General features: G+C 32.7%; 1 protein-coding gene across 1 annotated transcript in view; it reads left to right on the top strand.

The window, feature by feature from the left end:
- Positions 1-13515, top strand: part of LOC142337117 (globin-2 A chain-like) — a 47819-nt gene that overhangs the window by 6971 nt on the left and 27333 nt on the right. The window contains exon 2 of the mRNA XM_075386214.1: positions 1385-1610. Coding sequence (XP_075242329.1) covers positions 1385-1610 — 226 coding nt within the window. The remainder of the gene's footprint in view (positions 1-1384; positions 1611-13515) is intronic.

The raw sequence follows: 13515 nt of genomic DNA on the forward strand, positions 1-13515 counted from the left end.
ACTTAGATATAATTTCAGTTAAGGAGAAGTTTTTAATTACCATGAATCCCACAGCAAAGTTGATTTAAAATAACAAAGTGACTGAAAATTATATCTAATGAAAAAACGCTTAGGTCAGTTTCAACGAATTTATATTATCATAGGTGGAACCGTATTATCGTATTTCTATCTAGAGTATAATGTACTTGTATGGTCATAATACCCTATTGTTGGGAAATGCGATTGATTAATGGGAATTTTGTAGAAGCAAACCATATTTGGTAACCCTTGCGATCCCCAGTATAAATCTTGGTGCTAAGATTAGTTTTTTAACTTAATATTTTTGCACGCTTTGGCCTCCTTTTTGCATCCCTAAATTCAAATCACCATCTTGATTCATTATTCAGGCCTCTCTTGTAAATAAATCTCTAAATTCCAATGTAAAATCTAAGGAAATGCCTTTGATGATTAGGTTGTTTTTATTTGACATCGAGCAACCCTCATGAATCAGACGCACTTTGAGGTGGCGAGATGTTTTTGCAATAAGCCAGTGGAGCAAAGTGAAGGGACAGAAATCATTTTCAATATATATGCTTTTAAATCGAACGAATTTTTCAAATTTCAATCAGTTTTATAGGAGGCATAAAAGCAGTTACTGATAAGAACATCGTCAAATGGACGACTTCACTTCACAGTGAAAAGTGATTTAAAAAATCTGCGATAAAATTTAAGCAATTATCTAAACAGCTCGTACATTAAAAAAATTAAACCAAATTGATCAGAAACAAACTTTGGAGGTTTTTAAAGTTGTATTTCCTGTGACATGGAACTTACACTATTTCAATTTTTTGCCAAATATTTTTGAACGTCAAACTGTCAAAGTACCAGGTTGAGTTGTGCGACCCTTAATTGAGCTCAGATCAGGCAAACTACGGTCGTTCACGGGGGTTACTAGGCGATTTAGACCAAAATCAACTCTGATCAGACCCACGAGGGTTAACCGCACCCGTTGCCAAATGCACTGGATATCACAGTCGCACTTCTGTTGCGCACTACCACCAACCCAATAGTACACACTCAACTTAGAACATCAAGTCGGAAGGTAACACATTCAGCAAAACAGACAGATATGACCGTTAATTTTTGAGTTGATCAGTTTTGGCACGTGATCCATTATTCTGAGAATTTGTGATTGTTAGGGAAAATTTCCCCTTTTTTGATTGTTGTTCAACTAGTTATTAAAGTAATGTTGCAAATATTAATTAAATGTGGCTCACAAAATTTACTTTTACGCCGTTTTAAAGAGGAAAGATGCAAGAAATGTCATTTTGACTGAAAGACAAAGTTAAGAATATTCGAGAATTATGTTTCCAGAACTCTGTTTAAAATTCTTAACTGCTTCTAGAATGTTCGAGCGCTTCCCTGAGATCCAAGCCTCATTCTCCAAGATAGCCAACGTGAACAAGTCTTCTCTGAGCAGTAATATCATGCTGCATGCACACTCCCTTCACATCATGCACATGATCGGTACCCTCATCAACCTGTTGGAGGAACCCGAGAACCTCCTGTCCAAACTCATAGAGCTGGGCGAACGACACTTTGAGAGGAAGGCCGACGAAGATTTGCTTCAGGTTTGTTGAGTTAATCTCATCAATCGTAAGTTCAGCTGCAATCATTAGCCGTTGGAATGAACTTGATAGTTCTAACTTTTCTCTCGTATTGCATCACCCCTCCCGACAGTGTCCTTCTTCTAAATCCAAGAAGGCAAGACCAAAAATATCTCAGAGTTCGAAAGCCTTTAATATTGCCTGTTGAGTGACTTGGCTTTTTTTTTACTGTTTGCGCTCCAATCGTTACCAATAAATGAACATTTTAAAAAAAAAAAATTAGGGGGCCATATTTTGCAAAGATCGCTAAAATTGACTATTCACCGGGACATGCGAGATTTTATCTTTCTTGGTGAGATTTGGAATGGCTTGACAAAGATCTCGTCAATCTGAGGGATCATCTTTAGTTTTGCTAGAATCCCAGAAAGGTAACAAACACCAATTTGGATCATGACAAAATTTATTTTTGTCGTTTCCTCTCATTCATTTTTTGCATGGGGCATTACCAGGTGCAAAGTGTAATCTTTTAAATTTGAAGTTGGTGCTTTCCTGAACTAGATACTTAATGGAGAGGCAACTGAAACTGCGAAAACTCCTTTTTCGGCTACCAAGTTTGATTCTAGGAGCAGCTGATCTCAATTGAGTCAACGTTTTGTCACCCTACGAGTGGGAAATTTTGTTTGATTGATATATAACTATTTAATCCCACGATCAGACGAGATGTGAGCGATTACCAATAAACAGGACAGAAAGTTTCTAACGAGGCGAAAAACATAGAGCCCTCCTATAAAACTTGTGACATAAATTTACATACGATTTCACATAGTTGGAAGATGTAAATAAAATAATGACAAAGAAGAGCTAGCAAAAGACAATTGAAGTGACTTTAAGGATGATGTCTCAACTGAAAATTAAAACAAGAAGGCTCGTTCGTTCTGTTCGTGGCACAGAATGTTCCCTCATTCGCTTTTGAAAACATAACATATAAATACAAGGAAAAGGAAATTTCAGAATAGATTGCTTTAGCATCAAACATTGTTAAAACCGTCTGTTACGAAAAAAGCTGTAGTTAATTAGGTGAAGTTTGAAATAGAAGCAACCAGAAAAAAATATTTTAGTTTTCAGAGGGACCAAAAAACCTGAGTAACCTTTAATTACGAAGTAATTAGTTGCACTTAAATTATGATAAATATTAGCGGAAGAGTAATCCTAAAACTTGTTGTAACTAAACAATGACCCTTTAAGTCTGAATTTTTTGCCTTATTCAAGATTTTGATTGAGCTTGATCAGTTTTTTCAATAACTCTTTGAGAATATAAAGACTTTTCAACAACTCAAAAGTCCAATCGATGACTTCTGATTCCAAGTCAACTGTTAATGTTAAATATGTAAATATGATAGAATTAAATGTGGCTGTAGAAGTTAGATTAATTTTAATAAAGCAAGGATTTCATGTTTCTTCTAGATAATCGAAAACGAACCCAAAAATCATTAAGAGACAGCGGCTCCAGTTCAAGTGAAATTAGTGAAACACCTCTCATTCCAAGCATTCAGTACCCGTAGCACTTTGTTTCAGAACAGCAAAATACTGCAAACTGAAACAAGTTTCCATTAATTGTCATAAATATTTCGATTATGTGGCTAAAAAAAATCAACGGGTCAAAATCGTTTCAATTTTTCCCAATTTTTTTCTTGCATCATCCCTATACGTTCTTTTGGTAAAACGAAGGAATTAAATAGCTTGTAGAAGACAAAATGAATTCAGACAATTGTACAATCGAGTGACAGAAGCAGGTGAAAGGAATCAATCCGCTTGAGAATTTCTTGAATTTATGAATGGTCTTGGTATACAAAACAAGGTATACAAACCGAGAAAAACAACAAAGAAATGCAATTTTGACTAACTGATTGATTTTCTGACCATTTCTGGGTTCTGAAGCAATGGGGTTACTGAGTAATCAAGAAACTTGTTTATGCATAGATTGAGCCAAGAACACTGCAGACGCATCCACGCCACAGGATGAAACAGTGGCAACAAAAACACTTTGAGGAGATGAAGAGCGCGCAAAAATTATCAAATTTAATTTGGTTGTTCAGAACAGGTGGCTTCCCATTTTTTCCATTTTCTGAAAAACTGGATAGCTTTAGAAAAAACAAAAAACGGAAAAACAAAGCATTTAAAATGCATATATGACAAAATTTCGACAAAGTAGCATTATAAATATGCAATTTACAAACTAAAGAGCTCTCATTTCATCTTCAAACCTTTGACGATTTCAAGTTTTTTTTATGTAACAACACTGAATTAGTATGAAAGCTTTGATAGCTCATATAATATGACTGGGAAGTTCAATAGAAAATTTTTTTGAGGCATCTAAAAAAGTATAAAGAAATCAGGCTTTAATTTTTGTTTTAACACTCCGAGATCGAAAACTTTTTCATATGAACATCAGAAACTCGATTTAAACTGAACATATAAAACATAAACAAAAAATTGACAGAACAATAAACTCAATACCAGAAGGGTCAAAACGAAGACAATACAATTTCTTAAGAAAACATTTAAGGCCGCTGAATTGTTTTTGTTCCGAAAAGAAAGACGAAAAGTTCATCAACAATAAATTGAAAAACAAATCCTTTTTTACAGTATAGTTGTAAAAAACCTGATTCCTAGGTAAGAGATGGAACAATTCGTGTCCAAAATGTTCTAAATTTTTTTAAATGAAAATTCTGCCCTTGGAAGGAAAACAGAGCAAAGTAGAGTAAAAAAAACTTGAGAACAAAATTTAAAAAGTAAAATCTAAATTTTAACAGACAAAAAACCGTCCTTTCTCGGCAGGTAATCTAAATGAGTATTAATTACTCTAACTTCACAACAATCTGTCCCCTTTCAGCCCGAATTGTTATTAATGATAATCAGGCAAGCCGTCAAAAAGGACTAATAACAGTAGAACTTAAGTAATAAAGACCTTAATTCAAAACGCTGATATGCAAAGTTAAACAACATTAAAATAGATAAAGAAAAAATTACACGAAGAAAAAGACTTATGCAATTGAACCTCGGCGCTAACTAGAGTAGTTTGTCTTTTTTTATGTAAAAGTCATGAAGCAATCTGATATTGAAAAGCAGATAAAACCAAAAGCAGCAGCCTGATCCCCACAAAACAACAAAGATTCGCAAAAATCTGATTTTTCTGTCCCTCTTAAATAGCTGTTCACGCACGAAGCTGAATGTTTTTTGTTACATTAAGTTTGATACGCCGTTCCGCTAATTGTTATGCCCTCTAAGATTTGACTTCCAATTGACCTCACGATTATCAACAAAATAGGAGGAGTTGTTAAAAAAGGCAGCATCCAAAAAGAAACTAATTTAAATGAAATTGGAATTCACTATTAGCTGACTGAGTAAATGCAGTCGCTCATTAAAAGTCATAATTGCTGTTGTTTTAGTTAATAATAATTTCTCAAAGTTATCAAATAATTGCAAAAATTGTGACTAAAAATAAAATTTTCATTTCAAATCACAGTGTAGTCTGAAAATTACAAAATGCAGAATGAGTTGATCGTTGTTCAGTCAAAACGTCGATTGTTGTTCACACAAAACAATGCAAACAATGCATGCGGAAAAAGTTCTTGCTTCCACAGCCACTCAATAATTCTCTTAATTTTTCAGGTCCAATTTAAAAAATGTTTGTTTTTTTTCGAATTTTCAGTATTTTTAAGAAAGAACCATTAACGGACAGATCTGAAATGATTTTCTCCTTGGTTCTCAAAACTTAAACAAATATTTAAAAAGAACTGAACTTTTGATGGAATGTAGGTTAACACAGGTGAGGGACGGATTAAAGTTCACAATAATCCACAAAAATTAGCTAAAACTGTGTTGAAAGTTTCATTGGCACAACAAAGACATACATGTTTCTTTCTTTAATACGGTCGAAGGAACGCTAGTTGTTGTAAAAGATTGAATTTTGACCAGAATTCTAGCTAAATTCGATTTTTTTTTATAATTCTGTGTGTAGAAAATGGTTAGAAATTTTTTGCCAAAAACAAATTTTCTAAATTTTTTCTTTGTAGTGAAATTCCAGACACAAAAAGCTTGAAATTATTGATAACACAGATGTTATCCTAAGAAGCCCTCAAAAATTCAAAAGTTTTCTGAACAAAAAAGTGAGGCTGGCTGGAATGAAATTCTCTCTTCTTTTCAAAAAATATGGGAACAAAAACTGATTAAAATTGAAACACGGTAAAGTGGCGCAGGTCGATATATCAGTGCCTCAAATTAACAAGAACACTTTACCAGAAATCCGTCTCAAATTACTGGATTGGAGGTGACAAAAACATGGTTCCGCATGTTAAGATATTTATAATTGCACAGAACAAACAAATTTGACATGATGGCAAGTGTAGTTTTTTTGTTCATTTCATTTTATTTAAGTTATTAAAACCAATTAAAAAAGGATCCAAGGTTCACTGAATATCTAACGTAACACAAAGGCTTGGTAAGGTGTGTTTGCACATAATTTTTTTACCCTGATCATCCACATTTTTTACCTGATGGTCTGCAAAAACCGAAGAGATTGAAAACTTTCAAAAAATTCACATATTGTTCAACAAACCATTAAAGGAACAACGTATTGCCACGTTAGAGGGCCCACGAAAACTGCTATCAATGATACAACGATACAAGTCAAACGTAAAAGTCAAATAAAAACAGCATTAATTACACTGAAAACTCGATGTCTATACTTAGAAAAACGCAATATCAAAATCAAAATGACGTCAAATATCAGTTAAACAAGACATTAGACCTGACCTTAATGAGACTCCGTAGCAATTCAAACCGAATCAGCAAAAAAGCATTGCTCAAAACCATTGCACTGATTAAAAGTGATTAAAAGGAGAAAGGTATCAAATAGAATATGAAGATTCACTTATAATTCTTAACGAAGCTATCCAGGCCTGTCACTATGCAGATTATCTAGGCAGGTAATCTCAATGAGTGTAAATTACTCTAAAAACACGACAACCTGCCCCTTTTCAAAGAGAATTGTTATTAATGATAATCGGGCCAGCCGTTAAAAAGGGCTAAGAACAGAAGAACAAAAGGGCTAAGTTCAGTTTTTTATAACAACTATATTCACAGTAAAAAAACCTCGAAATCACAAACAAAAGACTCATGCAATTGAATATCGGCACTAACCAGAGTAGCTTGTCAATTTTTGGTAACAGTCGTGAAGCAATCTGATATTGAAAAGTGGATAAAACTAAAAGCAGCAGCCTGATCCCCGCAAGACAACAACGACTCGCAAAAATCTGATTTTTCTCTTACCTCTGAAATAGCTGTTCGCGCGCGAAGCTGAAAGTTTTTTGTTACACTAAGTCTGATACGCCGTTCCGCTTATTGTTATGCCCTCTAAGATTTGACTTCCAATTGACCTCACGGTTATCAACAAAATAGAAAGTGTTGTTAAAAAAGGCTGCATCCAAAAACAAACTAATTTATATGAAATTGGAGTTCCTTAATAGCTGACTGAGTAAGTGCAGCCTCTCCTTGAAACTCATAATGGCTGTTATTTTAGTTAATGATAAATTCTGAAAGTAATCAATTAATTGCTTAAATTGTGACTAAAAATAAAATTTTCATTTCAAATCACAGTGTAGTCTGAAAAATACAAAATGCAGAATGAGTTGATTGTTGTTCAGTCAAAACGTTGATTGTTGTTCACACAAAACAATGCAAACAATGCATGCGGAATAAGTTCTTGCTTCCACAGCCACTCAATAATTCTCTTAATTTTTCAGGTTCAATTTAAAAAATGTTTGTTTTTTTCGAGTTTTCAGTATTTTTAAGAAAAAACCATTAACACACAGATCTGAAATGATTTTCTCCCAGTTTCTCAAGACTTAAAAAAATATTTAAATCGAAGTGAACATTTGATGGACTGTTAGGTTTACACAGTTGAATGACGGATTAAAGTTCGCAATAAATTATTAAAATAAGCTAAAATTGTGTTGTATATTTTTTTTGTCAAAAGCTGCGTTTTGCAAAATATTTATGTATTATATGGAGACATTGACACAAAAAAGAGGTACTTGTTTCTTAAGAACACCCTCAAAAAACACTAGTTGTTGTAAATGATTGAATTTTGACCAAAATTTTAGCTAAGTTTGATTTTATTAAAGTCTGAAATAGGCTGAAGTAGACTGAATATAAAAATTTGGCTGAATTGCCCAAAATTGTGGGTAGACATGGGTGAATTTTTTTCCGAAAAAAATTTCCTAAATTTTTTTTGTGGAGTGAAGTTTCAGACACAGAGAGTTCGAATTGATGATACTACATTTGTTATCCTAAGATGCCCTCAAAAACTCAAAAATTGTCTGAACTAAAAAAAAGTGAGGCTGGCTGGCATAAAGTTCTCTCTTTTTTCCAAAAAATATGGGGCAAACACTTATTAAATTAGAAACAGGGTCAAAAAAGTGGCACCAATCAAAATATCAGTGCCTGACATAAACAAGAACGCGTTACCAGAATTCCGTATCATGTCACTGGCTTGAGGGTGACATAAATAACGTTCGGAAAATTAAAATCTGTCTTTATAATTGCACAGAAAAAAAAACAATTTGGTATGTTGCCAAGTGGTGTTTTGAATTAGTTCAATTTTTTTAAGATATTTAACCTGCTTTAAATGAATTCGAAGGTTCATTAATTGTCTAACATAACACTGAGGCTTTTTAATGTCCGTTCGCACATAATAATCCGACCCTGCTCGAAAGAGACAGCAAAATTCATAGATTGTTCAACAAACCTCCAGAGGTACAAAGTAATGCCTCGCTCCAGGGCCCATGAAAATTGCTATTATTGAGACAAAGATACAAGACAAACGTAAAAATCAAATGGAAATTGACATTATTAATCTGAAAATTCGCTGTCTTTACTTAGAACAACACAAGAGCAACATCAAAATGACGTCAAATAACAGCCAAACTAAATAATTTTACCTGTAATTTATTAAACAATACATTAGAACTGTCCTTAAAGAGACTCCGTAAAAATTCGGAACAAAACAGCAAAAAAAGCTTTGCTCAAAACCATTGCATTGATTAAAACCATTAGGTATCAACTGCAATCATAGGAAGATTAATTTAAACCTATTGGATTGTAATTGGGAATACAATAGAAACCTGTTATCTAGTACCTCTTAAGGAAGCAATCCAGACTATACAGATTATCCCATACGAAAAGAAAAAAAGAGAACAATCAGGCAACGGACTTTTGAAAAAAAAACAAAATAATTTTGCAAGAAATTGGTATCGCGGCAGTTAAAACAGCCCTTTTACAGAGATTTTTTCAGTAGTGATAGAAAACACAGACTTTCATTAAAAACAGAAACAGAAAAAGATTAAAATGCTATATAGGAATCCAATTGGGCTGTTGTTAACTAGAGTACGTCATACGTCTGCAAAAAACCGTAAAAACGGACGGAACTCAAAACTTGACAATCAATTTTATTGAAGCCATTAAAACTATGAGATTTTGAAAGCAATTTAAAAAAACATTGGTACGCTGAAAGTGATTTAGTTTCACATTTGGGAGTCAATTGATCTTCAATGTGTCCTCATTTTATGAGGTCTATGTGAAAAGTGAAAAAGAAATAAAGAACATGAAAAAACGATCAGTTTAGAAAGCTAAAAAATAATCGTTTGAACATCAAAATTTAGTTTTACATTTGGGTGTCAATTGATCTTCAATGTGTCCTCATTTTATAAGGTCTATGTGAAAAGTGAAAAAGAAATAGAGAACATGAAAAATCGACCAGTTTAGAAAGCTAAAAAATAATCGTTTGAACATCAAAATTTACTTTTACATTTGGGTGTCAATTGATCTTCAATTTGTCCTCATTTTATAAGGTCTATGTGAAAAGTGAAAAAGAAATAGAGAACATGAAAAATCGACCAGTTTAGAAAGCTAAAAAATAATCGTTTGAACATCAAAATTTAGTTTTACATTTGTGTGCCAATTGATCTTCAATGTGTCCTCATTTTATAAGGTCTATGTGAAAAGTGAAAAAGAAATAGAGAACATGAAAAATCGACCAGTTTAGAAAGCTAAAAAATAATTGTTTGAAAACATTGTCTCAAACCTAAAATCATCGATCAAAGGATATGACCCACGGAAAAAGTTGATGATAGCAACCAATAAAAAGACTATGTCCTATCATAACAAAATTTACAAAAAGAATAGAAAAGAAGATTCTGAAAATATTCTTTAAAAAATTTCATTTTGACAGTCATTAAAACAATAAAATATTGCATTACATTGTGGAAAAAGATTTTTCACACATCCCAATTAAACCATTGAGACCTCTGATAATCCGGTATACATTGAACGACTACAAAAAGAACAACAAGCGCAGGCACAAATTGAAAGTTCTTGCAAACTTTGAGAAGTGAGTGGCTGCCCACAGAACCACGATAATCACAACATTAAAAATAGTCTGTTGCGACTTCATTGGACGTCAATTGGAGCTTTCATTGATGTGATAGTTTGCCATGCAGGCAAAATTGAACGTCAAAAATAGGAAGAAAGGCAAAAATAAAAAAAAACTACCGATGTCATTTTTACCTTTTTTCCCATTTTTGATGTTCAAATTTGCCTGCATGGCAAATTGTCACATTAATGAAAGCTTCAATTGACGTCTAAGGAAGTTGCAACGGATTATTTTTAATGTTGGTGAATATCATAGTTGTGAGGGATAATACTCCCTTCTCTCAAAGTTTGCTAGAAATGTCAGTTTGTACCTGTGTTTTTTGTTCTTTTTGTAGTCGTTCAAATTTTTCCGGATTATCAAGGGCTTAATTTGTATGTGTAAACAATCCTATTCAACAATTTTTTGTAATATCTTATGGTTTTGATGACTGTCGTGTGAAATGTTTCTTAGAGAAGATTTTCAGAATCTTCCTCTTTTCTGTTTGTAAATTTTGTTATTTTAAAAATTTTTTAAAAATTGAAACTTTTTTAAATGAATTATATACAAAGTCAAAATGCTTTTAGTTATCAACCGAGAACACAATATAATTTTACTGTTACCACTTAAGGTAGCCAATTGCATTTTCTAGTTAGTGGGACTAAATCTTGAGAGTGGCCAGGGGTTAAAAAATGCAGGAAAAACAAGAAGTCAAATTACATTTTCAAAAACATTCTTTAAAAGCTTTAAAAACCATGAGCTCATACTCAGTCTATAATATGTTATAATCATTTGAGCTCATTATCAATTAAATGGGATGGGACTTTTGCCAAGTGAATATCGATATGCCGTCAATAACTAACGTAGTTAATTATAATTAAAGTAGCAAAAATTGGGAAAACTTATTGAAAAAATTTGCACCCCAATACAAATCTTCTGAGCGCAACAGTCGACGAAGAGAACAAAACTAGCCCTGATTCAACTGGGCATCAAGCAAAAACACAAAATTGTTCAAAATATTGGCTAAAAACATAAATTACCATATGAAATTTCTCAATATAAATGCAATAAATGATGCATTTTTCATACATATCGAGATAGGCATTGCTCAGAAATTTTTTACAATTTTGAAAACAATTATTTTCTAAGGGATTAAAACCAATACCTATAAACTGGAATCATTATAAAAATTCATTTATACCCCATGAATTTTAATTGGAAAAGCAAAGGAAACCTTTAACTAGTACATCTAAAGGAAGCAATTCAGACCTGTCACTATGCAGATCACGCTATTATAAAGAAAGCGACCAAACGAGCAACAGAATGTAAAAAAAAATTAAAAATTTTTCATGAACAAGTTATCGCAGCAGTTAAAACAGCACTTTTACAGAGACTAAACTACCTATTCTTTTAAAAAAAATTCAAATTTGACAGATAACTCAGACTTTCAACGAAAAACAAAAAATGATTAAATTGCAACTTAGAAATCTTCAAAATGTGATATGTTATGATCATTGGATCTTCTTATCATTTAAATGGGATTTGCGCTAAGTGAACGTAGATTCGTCGTCAGAACTAGCCCTGATGTATCTGTGCATCAAATAAAACCACATGCTCGAAATATAGGTGAGTTAGATAATTTGGCAAAAAAAAAAATTCTTCGCTATAACAACAATATATGATCCTTTTTGCATACATATTGAGTTAAATTAGAGAAAAACGGTAAAAGTTGTAATTCGAGAACGTCTATAGGAAGCCAAAATTATTCCTCAATTGGCTTTTTAACAAAATTGTTCTAGCAGTGTTTATGTGTCGAACTTAAATAAAGTGGGCCAAAAAGCATACTTGGCATCATTTTTGGTTAAAAAAGTCTGATAATCGAAAAATTTGGAACAAACCATTCAGTCATTCTCATGTATCTTTATAGGTAGAGCCAATGACGATAATGTTGACAATATTAACAAATTTAGCAAAATCAGCAAAATTTTGGGCTAAAATTAGGAAAAATGTGAACAAAAACAACGGAAATCGTAAAGGTTAAGTAATGGGCACTTCTACAAACATTTACTGTTTAACATATTGATAGCCTTAATTTTTTTTTATTAAACGAAAAAATTTACCTTTGAAATGGACCAACGACCAAATTTGTCAAAAATTAGGTATCGGAAAATACATATCGGAAGGGGACCGGAAAAATACATATCAACTAGAGATCAAACAAATGATCGACATGTAACACCGCAAAAAGTTAATTTTGAATCACTTCTTTTTTACCTAATTTCGTTTTAAAACTTTAATCTGGACCCAAAGTGAGCTCACTTCTCTAACTACTTTTCAGCATTACACAACTTTTTTTACTAAAAACTGAAAAAGAGCAAAAAAAACTGGAAGTCCAAACAGTTTAATACTTTAATAACCAAAAACTTCAGTCTACAATCAGGCAATAACAAATAGCGTACCAAGATTCACTGAACGATTAGTAAGTCATTCCAGGCAATGCAAAATGTTTTGAAGGGACAAAGCTTTTACACACTAATCCTTAAGAATGTGAAGTTAGATATGATGCGAAGTTAGACAAGCATGGAAACAATTTATAGGGTCAGATTTCAATTCTTGGTCGAGATTCCGTTTTACTATATTTTAATGCTTTTTACTCAATTGCAACTCCAATGAACCTATGGTCGAAAAGTCTCTGCTCAATAAACGGGGAACGAGTGAGTGAAATAACCTTTTCAATTCAAAATTTTTGCGCTGGTGTGTTTTTTATAATTTTAGAAACTTTTAAAGTTACTACCATCAAAGTATCCTATTAAGCTATTACAAGAAAACTTATTTTTTGAAGGAGGAAACTACTTGCACAACCAGCTGATAAATAATTACAAGTTGCCACTATTATTAAATTCAACTTGCTGACGCAGATGCTGCTAACATTAGCGGAAACTTTGTTCGCTGTTTTACCTAACTCAATCCGTTTTTCCTCTTCAAAATCTTTTTTCTGTTGCTTGGAATGTGTTTGCTTTTGATCTGATGTGAAGTTTGTTTGCACTTTTTTTTCTCATGGAGACATTATTAGTACTAAATACTGGCCTTGAAAAAATGTCGATTTTTTTCCGAGCCCCCCCCCCCCCTTTAGGGGTTTATATACTCAACTGGGTTTTTTGTTCAGTCAATTCTGGGCGATCGATTTATTCATCGAAGAGCATTTTGAGTGGTATCATTAGAAAACACGTACATACTAGAATATGGAAAAAAAAGGTTTTTTTTGAATTTCGTCTTTAACAGGGAGTTATCGAGGTTTTAACATTTGTGAATGTTCGACAGTTTTCATTCACATTTTCTGTAATTTTCGAAAAAAATTGGCTCAATTTTGATAGTATAATTGAAAATATGTTAAAATATATAAAGATAGAGTGTTAATGTTTTCATTAAAGATAGACGGACGTCGCTGAATCGTTTGAGTGG

The sequence above is a fragment of the Convolutriloba macropyga genome, chromosome 3, assembly GCF_964194025.1.
Source record: "Convolutriloba macropyga chromosome 3, txConMacr16.3, whole genome shotgun sequence".
In the NCBI taxonomy this organism is placed as follows: Eukaryota; Metazoa; Xenacoelomorpha; order Acoela; family Convolutidae; genus Convolutriloba; species Convolutriloba macropyga.